Source organism: Halictus rubicundus, chromosome 11, assembly GCF_050948215.1.
Source record: "Halictus rubicundus isolate RS-2024b chromosome 11, iyHalRubi1_principal, whole genome shotgun sequence".
Classification (NCBI taxonomy): domain Eukaryota; kingdom Metazoa; phylum Arthropoda; class Insecta; order Hymenoptera; family Halictidae; genus Halictus; species Halictus rubicundus.
In genome coordinates this window covers 14,364,596-14,382,689 of record NC_135159.1, presented here as the reverse complement: position 1 = coordinate 14,382,689, position 18,094 = coordinate 14,364,596, and the positions used below count along the sequence as shown (strand labels likewise).

General features: G+C 44.7%; 2 protein-coding genes across 6 annotated transcripts in view; one reads left to right on the top strand and one right to left on the bottom strand.

The window, feature by feature from the left end:
- LOC143359218 (uncharacterized) overlaps positions 1-8,427 on the bottom strand; it is a 79,025-nt gene extending 70,598 nt beyond the window's left edge. The window contains exon 1 of the mRNA XM_076796999.1: positions 8,411-8,427. The gene's annotated coding sequence lies outside the window, so the exon portion shown is untranslated. The remainder of the gene's footprint in view (positions 1-8,410) is intronic.
- A 6,317-nt stretch (positions 8,428-14,744) lies between these two features.
- Heph (polypyrimidine tract-binding protein 1 heph) overlaps positions 14,745-18,094 on the top strand; it is a 427,542-nt gene continuing 424,192 nt past the window's right edge. For all 5 annotated transcript variants that reach the window (XM_076796830.1, XM_076796827.1, XM_076796824.1 and 2 more), the window contains exon 1: positions 14,745-15,150. Coding sequence is in view for 1 of the 5 variants with exons in the window: in XM_076796826.1 (XP_076652941.1) it covers positions 15,143-15,150 (8 nt within the window). In the remaining 4 variants the exon portion in view is untranslated. The remainder of the gene's footprint in view (positions 15,151-18,094) is intronic.

The window sequence follows — 18,094 nt, the reverse complement described above, 5'->3', positions numbered from 1 at the left end:
CCTAGGGGTGGCACGAACCGGTTTCATCCCCCACCAGGAGGCGGTTCGGAGGGTTAATGGATCGCCGTGTTGTGGGGAACGAGGGACCACCTTACCCCATCAGAATATCCGCCACCACAAATGATTATCAAACATCAAGGTCAAATGTCACCGCAATAATTCCATCGTTGCAGTGTGTATCGATTTTCGTGTATCCTCAAAGCACATCAAAATAAATAGTCTAATAATATAAAGCACTGCAGTAATAGGCTGTTAACCCTAAAAAATGACATAGGATATGTACGGTTATAGATTTCCTGATATTCCATAAATAATTAATGGAACTACGTAAGGGTACAAAAATATAGTACGGCCATTCATGGTTGAAACTTGTACCCACTTCAGGATATTTTGTACATACATCTTTTGGCGTTCGTCTTCTGAATTAATAAAATTATTGACTTGCTACTCTGAACTAGTTCAATGATAGAAAATACAGAAAGTACACGTCATCCCCACGACAGTAATTTTTATTTTAAATTCTGCTCTCCCGAGAGATTGTTCTACAATTATTTATCCATTAGCTATTCTCTCAAATCTTCAAGATTAGACGTCGCTCTTCAGCAAGATGCTACAATAATTCCCCTCACCAATATAGACCACCCTTTAATAAATCACATCACCGATAATAACTCCCAAAGGACCTAAGTCATTGTCTCCAAAACCCTAAAGATCAGACGTCACTCTTCAACAAAATGCTGCTACAGTGATCTCCCGAATAATTCTCACCACTTTCTAACAACCGGTCTTCTTCTCGCAAACATCATCCCCTGTCATTCTCGTCAACCCTCGGAGTACCGAAGTCACCTAAATGCTTGACAGAGCGAGTCTTGTCAACGAGTCAGCGAAACAGCGACGTTAACGAGGCAACACAGGCGCTTCTGGTTACTTGGTGGAGGTGTCCTGGGGTTAAGAAGAGCACCTACCCGTCTCCTGGGCGTACATCGGCAACGCCACGCAGATACACCTAACGTCTGGGCGTTTCCGCCTTAGAACAACCTTCTGGCAGAGCGAGGCTCTCGTCCCGTGAACAGGCTCGACCCGTCCGCGAAGCCAGCCGGCCGAAGAGAGAAGACGGCGGGAGAGCCTGCCTGATCCGGGGCCAGGATCAGTTCAATTTAGATCAGGACGTGTTCGTCAACGCGAGCTCGCGATTCCGCACCGCCTCTTTATGTCATGGTTCCGCCCCGCATGTTTGACGGCCTGCCCTCCGCGGGAGCCGCCCCCGCTCTTTGAACAGGAACACAGGAAGTCCAAGGAACGTAACGGAGAGACGGGAACGTGGACGCCCGTGAACTTGGCCGTGGAATCCGTGGATAGACCGTATTCCACGTGCTCTGCGCAAAGTCTGCTCGAAAAGAGTCGCTGGGCCTCGGGAAAAAATCGTAGGGCACGCATAGCTCCCTTGAAAAATATGTGGGCTCTGTAGAACGTATTCTAGGTCCTTGGAAAGGAATTGTAGGACCCATACCGGACTATGGGGTTTTCTACCGAGTTGGTAGGTATCACCTGGTGTCGATTTTGAGCGAGAGCGGAGGGTGTGGTGCTCGGAATGTGTGCAAATCGTTATTTACTCCCACAGATGTCCGGCACCCTAAGGGTACACCCTGTTAGGGCTCCCTCTCTCTTCGAGTGTCACTAAATCACGCGTTTGGTGTCAGGTTTCGTGGAGGGCTTGGAGAAATCAGCTATAGAACATTGTATATTTTGCGACAGCAATTTTATAATTCAGGAAACCTGTCGAGCCTAAAAAGAAATTATCAACCGAATATTGTAAAATGTGTTACAAATATCGGAAAACCTCCACAAGCTACAAATGGCCGGCAGAAATGGTACCTGGGCCTCGGATAAAATTGTAGGGTCTTGAAAAGATTATAGGAACCACAGACAATACTCTAGGTTCCTGGAAAAACATTGTAGGACCTGTAAACACAATTTTGAGCACTGCAAGAAAATTGCCAGATCTCGGAGAACCTTCTAGTGGTGAAAAAAGACACTCTAGGACCTGGATAAAGGGTTGTGGGGTTCAAGAAAAAATTGCCAGATCTCGCAGAACCTTCTAGTGGTGAAAAAAGACACTCTAGGACCTAGATAAAGGGTTGTGAGGTTCAAGAAAAAATTATAAGACCTCTGAAAAAATTTCCAGATCTAGGAGACCATTCTAGTGGCAAGAAAAGTACTTTAGGACCTAGATAAAGGGTTGTGTGGTTCAAGAAAAAATTGCCAGATCTCGGAGAACCTTCCAGTGGTGAAAAAGATCGCTCTAGGACCTAGATAAAGGGTTGTGGGGTTCAGGAAAAAATTATAAGACCACTGGAAAAATGTGCCAAAGAATTCATATGACCTAGATTAAATATTGTAGGACTTCCGTGGCCAGTATCAATGAAACAAAGAAATTCGGCAACCCTTTGATATGCTACGCCGAATATGGGACAGGGGGTCAAACGAACAGTTGCCCGGTGTCCTCTTGACACCCTGTCTGCCTCGAGCGTGATGGGATCGGTTTCGCTCGAACTTTTCGACGCTGCTTTGCTGGTGAAACGTGCGTGGGTGTATCAGGCAGGCGCGCACACACGGAGGCGTAGGTAGCACCATGGCAACGGGTCGTAGAGGTGGTAGGAGTTCCTGCCACGGTTGCCAGAAGCGTCAGCCGAGACCGGACTGATCCGAATGAAGCCTCTGCTAATAACCGTCCCCTCACCCCACCCCGGGGGGCACCGATGATCGGCGCGTGCGCCGGAAATCCCTTTGGGGAAACGGGTCGTTTCCGAAGGATCTCGCAACGGAGGAAGACGGGGAGAGCTCGGGGGGACAACGGTCGAGCGTTGCTCCAGCCCCGGGTTTTGGTAGGGGACAGATGGTCGGGCGAGAGGTTGGACGAAAGGGCTAGACACACGCCAGCCGAAAAAGGGTGCGACCTTCCCTGGCCTCGGCCAGCCCTCGGGGAGACCGCGCCCACGCATTTTCAGCAGGAACGCAGCAGGTGGATGGAGCTCGTTTGGCCTTGGGAATCTCTTCCCTCCGGCTTCCCGCGCTCCTCTGAATCAACCGCTCCACGGTTCCCGAAAGGGCAGACCACCAGCCGAACAACCTCGTCCCACCAACCTCTTCCTTCAGTGGGAGGAACGGGTTTTTGCTAGGGATCACCCATGGTCTTGGCGACGTGCGTCTGGTGACGTGGCGATTGCTATAGCGGCTTCACGCGGTCATCCGTGGTCCACAGGCCCGTCTTGCTCGACAGGAACCTTTGGCCAGTGCCCAGGACCTGAGGAAAAATTGGGGTCCGTGGGAAATGTCAAAGGACCCAGCAAAGTTGGGTCAAACCTAGCGATAGGTACCCAAAAACGTTGTCGCAATTAGAGGTGCAGGAAATTAATTATTGCGGCCAGGTGGTGGCCGGTAGGGCTTTCTCGTACGAAGGACATCTTTAGCATACTGTGCGGGACTTGGACAAAAATTTGGGGCCCTTTGGAAAATTTTGGGACCTAGAGAATTGAGATCAAACCTGGTGATAGGTACCCAATAGCTTTGTCCCTGTTACAAGTGTAGGAAATTAATTTCTGTGACCGCTACGGTGGTTTGAAGGGCACTGTTGTCATGAAGGAGTCTTTGGCATAGTATGCAGGGCTGTGACAAAAAGTTTGAACCCAACAAATTAGGCTGAAACCTAACAATAGGTTTCTAGGACGTCCCTCCTAGGAAATTTATTTCACCCAATTGATTTAGTATTTTAATTATTTATGTCCGCATCCAAAACTAGGAGCTATAGTTCTGGGATTCAGATGGTCGCTCACGCTTCTCCCTCAACAAGATACACCTACGCATTTTGAACAGGATTTCATCCGCAGTTGCGAGGTGAATATTAGATTCCCCGATGTGTATGCTTCGTGGTGGTACGAGAAACAGACAAGTGTAAATAGAAAACAAAAATTACTATTTTGTATTTTATTATAAATATGACCACGATTGTCACGATAGAGTCTAATTAATTCTGGACAGATGTTAATGATCAGTATATTTAATTTTTATTCGATTATTTGTTTCCCCCTGATTCCTTTCGTATTATGATTCGCTTTATGCGACGTTATCTCCTAATTACACGGTGTAGCAGCTCATGATGGCGGCTAGGGTGTTGCCATGGTGAGATGCTGCACTCCATGAAAATATGTATGCTTCGCCATAACTCGATGCTCCTGAACGTTCTACTTCCCTATCTTGCGATATATGAGAGATATGAATTCCTCTATCCGACCGCCTCCACGAAACACCGGAAACGTCTCAAGCATCGTACCTCAGAAAATGATTCAAAAATCATCGCGCACAAGATTCAATACAATCAGTGATCCAAACATATGAATTGATCCAGAATTAGTTGTTGTCCAAAGCATACAAATTGCATGACAAATTATAAATCACGACGTTGCCGTATTGACTCGTGCAAATGCGACCCTAAGTAATTAATTTAAGAGGAAGGGGAAGCTTTAACACCATACCTTCCTATTTTATTTTTTCAAAGTTCGAGAAATTAGAAGAAATTTATTTTGAATTTGGAGCTCACGATTAATTTCGTGACTAGATTTCAAAAATGGAGGATAAGTGGTAAATTTTCAGTGGGTGTTGATTCACAGCTCGATAAATCCGATGATCATTTTTTAAAAAATAGCTGACGAAACAATTAATTTCGTGACTAAATTTCGAAAATGGAGGAGGACAACTGATAATTTTCAGCGGGTGTTGATTCATAGCTCGATAAGTCCGATGATTATTTTTTTAAAAATAGCTCACGAAACAATTAATTTCGTGACTAAATTTCAGGATAAGTGGTAAAATAAAATAAAAGGAATAATAAAAGGATAAGTGGTCAATTTTCAGTGGGTGTTGATTCACAGCTCGATAAATTCGATGATTATTTTTTTAAAAATAGTGACACATTTTTTTTTAAATAACGTTATGACGAGGTGCGCGGGATTTGGAGACGATGTTCCGGCGAAACAATTGCGCGGCCGTTTTGCAACCGATAAATAAGAATGATGCACTTGCTTCGCGCCAATATGTGCCTCTGGTTGGCCACGTTTCCCGCCATGTTCACCTCCTCGGCCGCTTTATTCTCCTGCTCGGCCGATGTAACGGAGTTGTTTACACTGCGCATGTAATATGGCATCAAATGCGCTTCTGTTCACGCGGTACCCTTCTCGAGGCTTTCACAGTCACGTTCCATTAAACATTTTACACTTCCTCGTTAGCAAAATCCGGCTGGGTCGGCGTTATTTAACAACGTTCCACCGCAAAAAGAGACAAGAAAAAAAAAAAGAAAAAATGAATCCTGCAATTTTCCAGCTTACAAATCTATTCCTGCATCGTTTACGTAATTTAGAATACGTACCGTACCCCGTTTCGATTCGTTACGTATTTATTCATTAGATACGCGAGGGCCACCGATTATTTCATCGGAAACGATTTTTATATAATTGTGAACTCGATGTTACAACATGTAATTCTAAAATTTACATGCAGACTGTTTAGAAATTGTTGAAGAGGGGGACTGTTTAGAAATTGTTCGTTCAGAGTTTTTGTCGGGTGAATGGCGACTTCTTCGAGCGAATAATTTAATGGAATTGGAGAGTCGGGGTGTTACAACGTGCTAGAGAGAAGCCATTGGTGAGTTTACAGGCATCAAAATGGAGAAGGTCGAATCGTTCTCGATACATCTGGAACCAGGATCGCATAATTCGCGAGCTGTTGTCTCGTGTGCCGCGCAGCCCCGTGTCTGTTTCGTGTAGGAGGCTCACGGACGAGGAAAAGAAAGGGAGAAAAGCCAGTGCCAAGAGTAAATCACGATACGTTCGGTACCAGGAACGCAGCATTCCGCGAAGGATCCTTCATTAGCCCAGTCGGATAGCACAACAAACAAAACACACGAATAAAATATTCCTAAACGTTTCGAGAACGAGTGCCTCATTTCATTTCAATCAACCTTCCCCTATAATTACTACACAGTCTATTAATACACATAGGAAATTAAATTCAAAAGAAGTACAAGCTATTATGCGCGTATGAAAACATTATCCACTGTGTCAATGACAATGGTCATTTTAGTCGGAAATCTTTCAATGACACGCCAGCAATATTTCCTCGGGCGTTTCTTTGAGTAAACTAAAAGGGAATGAATTTTAGTAATTTTGGAAATGTCCGTGGATGTCGAGACGTTCTTTGTTTAAGTGTTTTCGTACGAAACTTGTGATTAGCGAGTAATTTCGGATGAAGGCTAGTCTAGTGTTCGTGGGATTGTTGATGGGTTGTTGTCGGGCAGTTTATTGTTTATTGGAGGAACGGGAGGTGGAGAGGTGTTCGGAACAGATACGTGACCCAGAAACGCCGAAAATCGACGTGGAGATATGAAAAAAATGAAAAGTGATATCCCTGCGAACAGGAGACTATGGCGGACTCAGAGTTCAGCGCCGAAATCAAGTTGGAGGCTGCTTTCCTTTTGTGCGAAGGGATCTTCCTTTTTCTGCGATTGTGCTCCTTTAGCGTTAAAAAATTTCTTTTGTTTAGAGTATTAGGAAAATTGAATGTCTATTCTAATTGCAAAGCGTCGCAGATCTGAACGCTGGCTTTTATATTGAAAGTATACGAGAGCATCAGTCTCTTGTATAATTTTAGAAAATATAATGCTTTCTATATTTTTAAAAATAATAGCAATTTATTTATTACAGAGTACTGTAAATCATTTAATAACGAAGAACACTTTTGAAGGCTCTATGTTCTGTATAGTTAGAAAAACATTTGTCTTCAAGGAATTTGTATCAGAAAGTAAATGTTCAAGGCTGTTTTTGTTTTGTAGTTATTGGTGATAGATTATTTACACTTTTGTTAGGTGCTCAAAGAGCAACGTATTCCGAGTTTTATTACTAATTCTTGCTAAAAAATTAGATGCCATGATGGTCAAGGGAGTGCTTGTTAACATCGTTATCAAAAGAAATTGTTATAAACATTAAACAGCCAGAAATAATAAACTTATCAGCGAATTGCGTTCGATAAATTAATGCGTATGAATATTCATGGTTTAAAAGTTACTCTGTATCTCGAGATCTACTACTTATTTTTGCTAAAAAATTAGATAACAAGGTGGCCAAGGGAGTGCTTGTTAACATCGTTACCAAAAGAAATTGTTATAAACATTAAACAGCCAGAAATAATAAACTTATCAGCGAATTACGTTCGATAAATTAATGCGTACGAATATTCATGGTTTAAAAGTTACTCTGTATCTCGAGATCTACTACTTATTTTTGCTAAAAAATTAGATAGCAAGGTGGCCAAGGGAGTGCTTGTTAACATCGTTACCAAAAGAAATTGTTATAAACATTAAACAGCCTGAAATAATAAACTTATCAGCGAATTGCGTTCGATAAATTAATGCGTACGAATATTCATGTTTTAAAAGTTACTCTGTATCTCGAGTTCTGTTACTTATTTTTGCTAAAAAATTAGATAGCAATATGACCAAGGGAGTGCTTGTTAACATCGTTACCAAAAGAAATTGTTATAAACATTAAACAGCCAGATATAATAAATTTATCAGTGAATTGCGTTCGATAAATTAATGCGTACGAATATTCATGGTTTAAAAGTTACTCTGTATCTCGAGTTCTGTTACTTATTTTTGCTAAAAAATTAGATAGCAATATGACCAAGGGAGTGCTTGTTAACATCGTTACCAAAAGAAATTGTTATAAACATTAAACAGCCAGATATAATAAATTTATCAGTGAATTGCGTTCGATAAATTAATGCGTACGAATATTCATGGTTTAAAAGTTACTCTGTATCTCGAGATCTACTACTTATTTTTGCTAAAAAATTAGATAGCAAGATGGCCAAGGGAGTGCTTGTTAACATCGTTACCAAAAGAAATTGTTATAAACATTAAACAGCCAGAAATAACAAATTTATCAATAATTACTATCACGGCGATCGAGATCTACCGAAATTAATTGGGGTGGGGGAGTTGCGCACCGCGCACCGCGCACCTGATCTCGGCGGCCGCGCTCAGTCAGTCAGTCGAGCGGCGCACTCCGGAGGGAGCGGGAGTGCTTCGGGACCTCAAGGGCGAAGGACCTTGGGGGTTGACCAGAGGTTCTCCAGAGCTGCCCTGGCCTACCCTGACCTCCCTGGCCTACTCTTGCCTGCCTTCGAGTTGACCAGGGACCCTCCAGAGCTGCACTGGACATCACTGGTCAGCCTTGGTCCACCTTTAGCTAGCTTAGGGTGGACCAACGGTCATTTAATACTTCCCTGGTCCACCTTAAGCTAGCTCGGGGTGGGCTTCTTGGAAACAGCGAGGTTCTCGGAAGCTTTCTCCGCTCACCTTGGTCAACCTTCAGCAGCTCTATGTAAGTAACAATTCAAATATACACTTTCTGTTTTCGAATGCCTATTCATTCAACGAACGCCGTCAATTATTATTACTGTATTTCTAATTAGAATTTGCGTCGGGACTTTTTAAAACTATCTCTTCTCGAAATTATATTATATTACATTTTTGACATAAAATTGGTATTCCTCCGAACGGAGGTCCCTTGAGGGGCTCACTCACGGTCGGGGCCGTGGGTGAGTACGGGTATTGGCAAACCCGGGGCTACCCTAACCTTAGGTCGTTGCGTCCCTATTTCGTTAGATTTATTTTCGATTGGAATTGTTATTCTTTCCAATTGAAATTTGCCCCTGAACTTACAAAAGTTCCTATTATAAAATTTATATATTTGGTTTTAAATTGGTATTCCTCCGAACGGAGGTCCCTCGAGGGGCTCACTCACGGTCGGGGCCGTGGGTGAGTACGGGTATTGGCAAACCCGGGGCTACCCTAACCTTAGGTCGTTGCGTCCCTATTTCGTTAGATTTATTTTCGATTGGAATTGTTATTCTTTCCAATTGAAATTTGCCCCTGAACTTACAAAAGTTCCTATTATAACATTTATATATTTGGTTTTAAATTGGTATTCCTCCGAACGGAGGTCCCTCGAGGGGCTCACTCACGGTCGGGGCCGTGGGTGAGTACGGGTATTGGCAAACCCGGGGCGACCCTAGCCTTAGGTCGTTGCGTCCCTATCTCGTTAGATTTATTTTCGAATGGAACTGTTCATCTTTCCAATTGAAATTTACTCCTGAACTTTCAAAAGTTCCTCTTTTAAAATTTATCTATCTGATTTAAAATTGGTATTCCTCCGAACGGAGGTCCCTCAGGGACTCACTGCTGTGGGTGAGTACGGGTATTGGCGAACCCGGGGCGCCCCGAAGCGCCACCTCAGTAGATGGAAGTTCTGACTTCATCTACTCTTAGTTTCGTGTCGGGTAGGCCGTACTCGTGTACGGGGTTGTTATGGCTCCCGTGAGCCGGTTAGATTCGCACTCTTGTGCATATTAGGTAGGCCGTACTCGTGTACGGGGTTATTTTGGCTCTCGTGAGCTGGTTAGATTTCGCACTGTTGTGCGTGTTAGGTAGGCCGTACTCGTGTACGGGGTTAGCTTGGCTCTCGTGAGCTGGTGTTAGGTTTGGCTCTCGTGAGCTGGTTAGATTTCGCACTCTTGTGCGTGTTAGGTAGGCCGTACTCGTGTACGGGGTCATCGTTTGTTCTTTATTTCGTCGGCTTCTATTACTTCGATTCCTCCGTTGTATCTTGCCTAATTATTATTAGTCTGTTTCAGAGCGAGTACAACAGATGAGAAATTTTATGGTCGAACGAAGACAACACGTGGTACGAAGACGTCATATTATTTATAAGTTAGTATTAGTTGTCGAGCAATTATTGTGTTAGATTCACTTTGTTAAATTCGCTTGCTTTTATTTTGTCTCGCATTGTTCAGAGACTTGCCTGATTCAGTTTCCTTCTTTTGTCCACAATAATTGCTCGACTTGCATGCGTACGTTAGTTTTTAAGATTTGTTCATCGTCGTTGTAATAATGTCGAGTAATGATTGCCATAATTTCACTTTGCTCGGTTCGATTTTTGACTCCGACACAGCCTTAGGCTGTGTCGGCCTTGCTTGTATGTACCAGACCGGTTGGTACCGGTACTCGGCGAAGAAACATTGAGAGGGATGTACGAGAGACCTGTTCACTCGTGTAAAATCCTCTCTGCCGTAAGTCCACCCGAGTCGCCTCAACGCTAGTCGTTGCCTGGCGACAGGTGGGTGGGGGAAATGGGTATCGTTTGAACGCTTCTCTCGGCCATCGTTCTTCGTGTGGACACGTCGGGTATCGGTACTGGCTGGAGTTGGGCTGCAAGCATTGTACGCGTCGCGTCACCCTCGAACCAGAGCCTTCTGCTCTGGTTCGGTTTTGTTTCTCTCATTGAAAGAATCAGAGCCTTCTGCCTGATTCGTTCTTGATCCCTCGTGGATCGGAGACTTCTTCTCCGATTCACACCTTTTGCTCCGCAATAATTACTCGACATACGCTGCGAAATTTAGTTTGTAAGACTCGAAAGCGACGTTGTAAGAAAGGGAGTCAGAAGGAAGCGTATAGAATTCGTTCTGGCTTCCTTTCGGGTCTCTTGTGCAGCAACCTCCTCGTGGTGAGACCCGGGCAATCGGTATTATTCTCTATTTGTAACAACTTCAAGTGTCTTACAAATAGAGAATAATATCGAGCTAATAGCTGCTCATTTATAATTTCCGAGAACATTGTGAAATAGAATTTAAGACATACTGATTATAAAAACTTGTGTACTTAATCGAATTGTGTCTGAATTTACTTTATGCTAGCTCGAGACGGGCCAAGTGGCCTTCAATGCTTCCCTTGTTTACCCTTGGCCCTCCTTCACCTTCTCGGCAAGCTCCTTTCAATTATTAACCGAAACACTCAGTTTTTGTTTCGGATTACCTTCGGGTTACGGATTACCTCATTCAATGAACATCGTGAATTTTTTTGTTTATTTCTCATCGAAATTTACTTCTGAACTTTAAAAGGTTCCGATTCTAAAATTGATATTTTTTGCTTATAGTTGGCATTCCTCCGATCGAGGGTCCCTCCGAGTACCCGAGGTACTTGAAGCGCCTATAAGTCATTGTGTCCACATTTCAATAAGCTTTAAGCTCGATTTGGGTTCTTCATGTTGCCTTTGTCGAATACTTGAATTTTCTCTGGTTGGTTTAGGCCGGTAGACAGGCCGTACCTGTGTACGACATTCATTAGTCACATCTTCATCATTTAGTATAGGTATATGGTCCAAGGTTCTCGTGGATCTAGTTCCAACATTTATCGTTCGTCAGCGCAGAGGGCGTAAGGAATCGAGTCGTTAACGATGTCGGTATTTCAGATCGCGAGACACGAAACCCGATACAGTGTCTACTCCTGCACCTCGTCTGTGATCATGCGTATCTCCCGAGCCTCTCAAAATGTTGCTACGCTCAAAATTACATCAAGTACCGTATTTATTTTTACACATCGTCTATACCTCCTGCACCAACAATCTCTGCCAACTTGTATCACGTGATCTCCCTAGATGGAGCCACAATGTCTTCCACAAGCTCCTCTCTAACTGTACATATTCGAAATGAACTATTAATTAGCCGTGAATACAAAGAATCATTCTTCGCGTCTAATATTGACTCATAGTCGGTCGCATAAACCGACAGATTTCCAAAAGAATATCTGATCACATTTCGCACGGTGCTTCTATTTTTGAAAAATTACAGGTCTCGCGCAGCGGTCATTAATTTTGCCCGCACATTGCGCGCATCGTTCGAGGGTGTCCAGGCCGAGCATTATCGTAATAACTGCAATTAGATTCGCTCCATTGAGTTCTAAATGCGGAGACTCGGCGAATAGGGTCGCAGCAGAGCCGAGGAGCAAGGGAAGGATCCTTGGAGGTGGTAGGAGGAGCAGAGGATCCTCCTGCGAGTTCATCCTGCTATCCTGACCGCTGTCGCCGTCTTTCTTATTAATATGCTAATTTTACATGAGTACAGCATAAAATTATGAACGAGGCGTCCCGTTCCCGTGCATTTCCCCGAAACAGAGGCCCCCCCTTTGTTGCTGCGGGCTCGATGCTATCCAGGGTGGTTCTCTGGCTTACAGCCACGTGTAATACGAAACATCTTTGACCAGGGTAACATGGAGACGGGCGCAGTCGACTCATCCCTTCGTGTTCCTCCTTCCGACTTTCCTCGAAAATCGCCTGGCCCTCGAATTTTTAAACAAGGGACTGCCCCACGCTGCAGGCCTTTATGCGAGACAAAAATTGTCTGTGCCCGTTGCAAGAAACAGGCGTCGCTTTCACTTTAAAAATCCTAGTCATACAATACAACAGCGACTTGAAAAATGCGTGACTTCAACGCCTAAACAAGATCACCAAGTGTTATCAAATGCTCCAAAAAATAAGAATTGCCACTATAATATTTCACCCATTTTTGCTATACACTTTAAATCGCCACGATTTATCATTTGTAATTCAGAATTGGGAAAAGTGCATCTCATAGAAGGGGAACAGGGAGAAAGCGGAAACGGAAGGAGAGAACAAATTTCACAGTATCCGAAACAGAAGATGGTGGTTGGATTTTCGTTCCGAGGAAAGTGTAAGGGTTAATAATGATTGAATAGTTTTCGAAGATTTGTATTTTATTGATTCGCATGAGCGTTACAGTCGACATGTTGGAGAAATGGTTCACGAGTTAGCCGCTGAAGACGATTCCAGGAGGATTAGGAACGCAGCAAGAGGACCCTTCAATGGTTTCTGCAGTTCGCTGGTTTCCAGAGGAAGGAAGATTTGCCGCTTCAGTGGCTCTGAAAGAAACAGAAACGTTCAACGGACTAGGAGCTTATGAGGAAGCGGAGGTTCAAGGACGGACGAGTCGCATGGTTCATCTCATCTTCCATTTCACTGTCTGGCTGATGAAACCAGTCCCAATCGAAGCCTCTTGAAACTCCATCGTCTGTTCACCTTCTTACAATCCTGGAATAAAAATTCGTCCACTTCCTCCCTCAAATATAATCAATTTTATTATTTCCCTGGGACTGTTTTATACATGTCCCAGAATATGTGAACCAAAAAACATTAAGTTGAACCGAAGTGTAAAATGAAAATCTCTCGTGAGACTATTTTTGAGGAGAATAGGAGAGTTATAGGATGGAATTGATACTATTGTATAAAATTTGAGGGCATACTATCTAAATTATAAAATATTCCCCCCAAAGAAAATGCTTTGTCTTGATCATTCTGTGAATATTGTTATGTCCCTAATTTAAGTCTTCAGCTAATTTATTACGTTGCTCCGAGGCAATAGTGAACTCCTGGCATTGGCAATTAATCACACAGAATGTGTGGATCAAGAAGTGCTTCCCTGGCACAGGGCTGTTGGTACCCAACCATTTTGTTGTCGTGACCAACTGTACCAACAACTGCTTCCTCCCACGATAATGCAGACACCTGCACACATACAGACCCTCGTAATGACTCATCCCCTATCTCCTAATGGTCACAAATCAATCAGTTCATCTGTAGCAGATGAACAACCCCTCCTACAAAACCCGCAAAAATTGCGGGCATAAAAACAGTTAATAAATAATATTTCTATGCACGAATTGCAATCCACAGGAGCCAAGTAAAAATTTCTCCTCCTCACGAACAGTTTTAACCCATTTGCGTCATGAGGAAATATGAAAAGAAGGCCTTTATCACCAAACTTCTTTTTTTATTATATTTAAGTACAAGAATGACTACAAGTAAAAGAAGAACTTCATGTTTCAGCATTATAAGAAAAAATAAATTGAGCGTACATATACGGCTTCGGTGACCAGGAAAATTGGGCGTATATATACGCTAATGATACAATTGAAAATCGGCATTCTTGAATTCTTTCAATCGTTCTACTGTCCCAAATTGTTCCCGTTTTATTTCTGTCGAGAATCCTTAAAATCCGCAGTCTACCGATTAATTTCCTCGGAATCGAAACAAAATTCTATCCCTGTCGTCGTGAACGCAATAGACATACATTTTCTTCTTGTGTATCATTGCTAACTCGAAAGAATTTCTAATCGCCGCGTAAAGATGGAAAAAAGAAAAACCGTGCGAGACGTTAGGTAGATTGAATCTGGAGGACAGACAGTCTTCGCAGCGTGGCCGCAAGATGGCGCCAGGCAGCCCGAGGCGGAGCGCGTCGGCACGGTGCAATATCTATCTCGCGAAATTCCACGGGCCAAAAGTGGCAGCGCGTGTCTTCTGTCGCTGGTGACGACGATACGGCGTGCGTGCGTGCTAGAGAGATAGATATCGGTGTGCATGACCCGTGATTCCGAGGCGTGCACTGTTTCTGTCTCCGGGATCTCTGGTCACGGTGGTCACGGGTTTTCGTTGGGCTCCTCGGTGGTCAGCGTACGTGTCGCGCCAGGTCGAGGGTAGGATCGCGTGTGTGACCGCCCGCAGTCCGCATCGTTTCGAACGTTTACGTCGATCGAGGCGGTGACGGCACTGAGAGAGAGAGTGCAGTCCTCGGGTGCGGCGTCTTCCTCGAACACCGCACGGGATCCGGCTTCGGTTCGAACCTCTCGAGAAAACAAAACCGGAAAGGGTAGCCCTGCGGGAGGCTGCCAGTCACGGTGACAGAGAGAGAGAGAGAGCGAGGCATAGCGTGGCAGAGCGAGGCAGAGACAGCGTAGTGAGAGCGAGACAGCGAGACAGCGTTAGCGGGAGGGACACTGGAAAACAGAGACTGTGTGAAAAGAGGGTTCCCCCTGCGAGGAGGGACAAAGACAGGGTCTCGAGGGACGCGAGTAGCCGGCCAAGTGGGGACAAGGCGACCTTCTCGGTAATCCGGGCCGTTTTGGACCGCCGCGGGCTCTGACGGTCGGTCGCCGGGTGTGTTAGCCGTCTCGATTTTTCCGGCCGCCATATTTGTGCCGCCGCCGCTGTGTCACATGCAACCTGTTGTTTTCGGTGCGTCCTCGTGTCGTCGCTGAGGTCGCGTATATACGGTGGCCTCGCTCGGGGCCGTGGAACGTGAAACGCGCGGGAGTTCGCGTGCCGGGAACCGTGGAACGCGGGAGAGTTCGCTTATCCGAACTGCTAGGGGACAGCCGTCAACGTGGAGATCTACCATCAGGATGAACGGGTGAGTAGCCCTCTCCGCGGCACATGCTGTGCGCTCCGATCGCCTGGCTAGGTTTGCGTATGTATGTGTGTGTGTGTGTGTTAGCTGTTCGAAGAAAGGGAAAGGCTGCGAGAGAGACTGTGTGTGGATATGTTTCTCTGCGCGTATGTGTTGCGCGCGCGTGTGGGAGGTTGGGTACGGTGGGGGAAAGTGCGAGAGAGGGGATGCTTGAGCGAGGAAGAGGGGAATCGATCTGCGGCGTCGAGCCGAGAGAGAGCATGACGGAGTTGGTTGTCGTCGTGTGGAAGAGAAGGAGGGATAGATTGTGCAGGCTTTCTTTTTTCAATGTAGCTGCCGCGCTGTACGACCTCTTCTTCTACACTCTCTCTTCTGTCTCTACGGGATATACGTTCTCGCACACGAACCTGACACGTGCGCGCTCGCGTACCGTCGACGCTGCCCGACCGGGCTCCTCTCTGCTTCTGCGTGACGCGCTGACCACGTGACGAGAACGTCGAACCGGCGCACAGTGGTTTAACTTGCGACATGGTCGAAATTGTTTTTGATTTTTTCGGGATTTTTATGCGGTGGAATTCGAGGCGACCGAGTCGGTTCCTGGCCCACCATTGGCCTAGGAATACTTTCGAGCTCAGCTGTTGCTATATTTTCATTACATCTTAAATTTTTGTTTCAAAATTTTATTTATACATGTATGGGTCGCACAGGCTTGGTTTCTCATGGTTAGGTTCATTGGGTATGGGTTTGCTAAGGTTAGGTCCACTGGGGTAGGTCTGCTGGGAAATTAATTTTCAAGGTTAGGTCTGCTGGGAAATTAATTGTCAAGGTTAGGTCTGCTGAGTTTAACCTCTTGAGCACTGTACGCCACTATAGTGGTTTTCCGTGGAAAGCGTCAGTTTGAACGGTACGCCACTATAGTGGTTTTCCGTGGAAAGCATTGGTTCGAACGGCACGCCACTATAGTGGTTTTCCGTGGAAAGCTTCAGTCTGAACAGTACAAACCACTATAGTGGTTTTCCGTGGAAATCGTCAGTCTGAACGGCACGCCACTATAGTGGTTTTCCGTGGAAAGCTTCAGTCTGAACAGTACAAACCACTATAGTGGTTTTCCGTGGAAAGCGTCAGTTTGAACGGCACGCCACTATAGTGGTTTTCCGTGGAAAGCTTCAGTCTGAACAGTACAAACCACTATAGTGGTTTTCCGTGGAAAGCGTCAGTTTGAACGGTACGCCACTATAATGGCTTCCGTGGAAAGCTTCAGTCTGAACAGTACAAACCACTATAGTGGCTTCCGTGGAAAGCGTCAGTTTGAACGGTACGCCACTATAGTGGTTTTCCGTGGAAAGCTTCAGTCTGAACAGTACAAACCACTATAGTGGCTTCCGTGGAAAGCGTCAGTTTGAACGGTACGCCACTATAGTGGTTTTCCGTGGAAAGCTTCAGTCTGAACAGTACAAACCACTATAGTGGCTTTTGTGCCTTCCTCGTCCAGGCGCGCCGTACCTGGGAGATGGAGTTGCGGACAAGCGCACCGTGCCTAGGAGGTTAAGCTGGCTAAGGGTAGATCTGCTGGCAATTTGAAGCCCTTGAGGTCCCTTGAAGTTAGATCAGCTGGGGACTGGTCAGCTGGAGTTAGGCTAGTTCTTATCTGTAGGTTATTGAATCACGAGGTGCCGAGGCCATTCCCTAGCTACACTTCCACTTCAAAATACAGGATTTATAGTAAAGATTCTGAGTTAGATTAGAGTCCAGACTGAGACCCTGAACTACTCTGCATTATTATCTAGGTGAGCTCTAGGACTGATCTGGGTTAGATAGAGTATGGCAATCGCACGTCTCTAGATGTTTTTTAGTATTAAATAGATGTGCTAGCATATTTTTCTAGAGAGACAGCATGATCAATGGGCTCGTTTTATTTGTCTCTGTACTGGGTGGACAATTGTGCGTTTAAAGCTAACAAATATACCCTACGAGTTGAGGATGTACATAATCGAAAATTTTTAGCAAAATGACCTGAAATTTTTAACAAATGAGGATTTAGACCACTGTGTGCCGCTGCGTTTTAGGATATTTCCTATGGTACTGGCTTTCGAGAATCATTCTCTCATCTTCACGATTTACACTCTCTCTTTGACTTTCTCTGGTGGTTCTTACTGTAGTCAAAGTCTGAATGCTAGCTGGTTAAAGTGATACTTGATTGTCTGTATGATAATTCATTAACTAGACTTAGGTGGAACATTTACGAGTACTTTGGGTCTATGTCTGTATCCTGGGGGTTGTAAAATGATTTGGCACTGTTCCCTACTAGACAATATAATCTGAGCATTGTTCCCTAGAATTTTCTATTCCCGTAAATTTCCGGATAGAAGACGTAGGTATGGAACAACGATAACATAAACTGAATATCCATTAACTTTCTGTTCCACTTCACCGCTATCTCAAGCGTGTAATTACTTTGTTAAAATTGATCGTTCACTAATCTTATCTATGAAGTGTTTTATCGTTGCACGACACTAATGTTACTGTTGCTTATACTACCAAGAGAATTTCTATTCTCCGGTATAAGAGGTCAGTGATTTATTTGAATCTTTTCAAAGACGAACCATCGCAGCGTTTGGAATAATGCCGGCCCCGGAAGGATGAGGATTAAGGATCAGTGGAAGACAAGCACGAATGCTACTTTCCTCCGCAATATTGTTAGTTGCAGCTGCAGCACACAGCGGAGTTGACAACATTTATCTTGCGAGTGCTTGCCAGAGGATTTTCCCCAACAGAATAACCCCGGCGAAGTTTGATTCTTGCCAAGGATCTTCGCCGTACAGCCGTAGGGAGCTTGTCTCAAATAAATTGGAAAAAATGGCACGGGTGGTATTTCGCGTGGTATTTCAAGCACGACCCGATCGACGGAAGTTCAAACGTGTTCGAAGGGCTCGCCGCTGTTTCACGA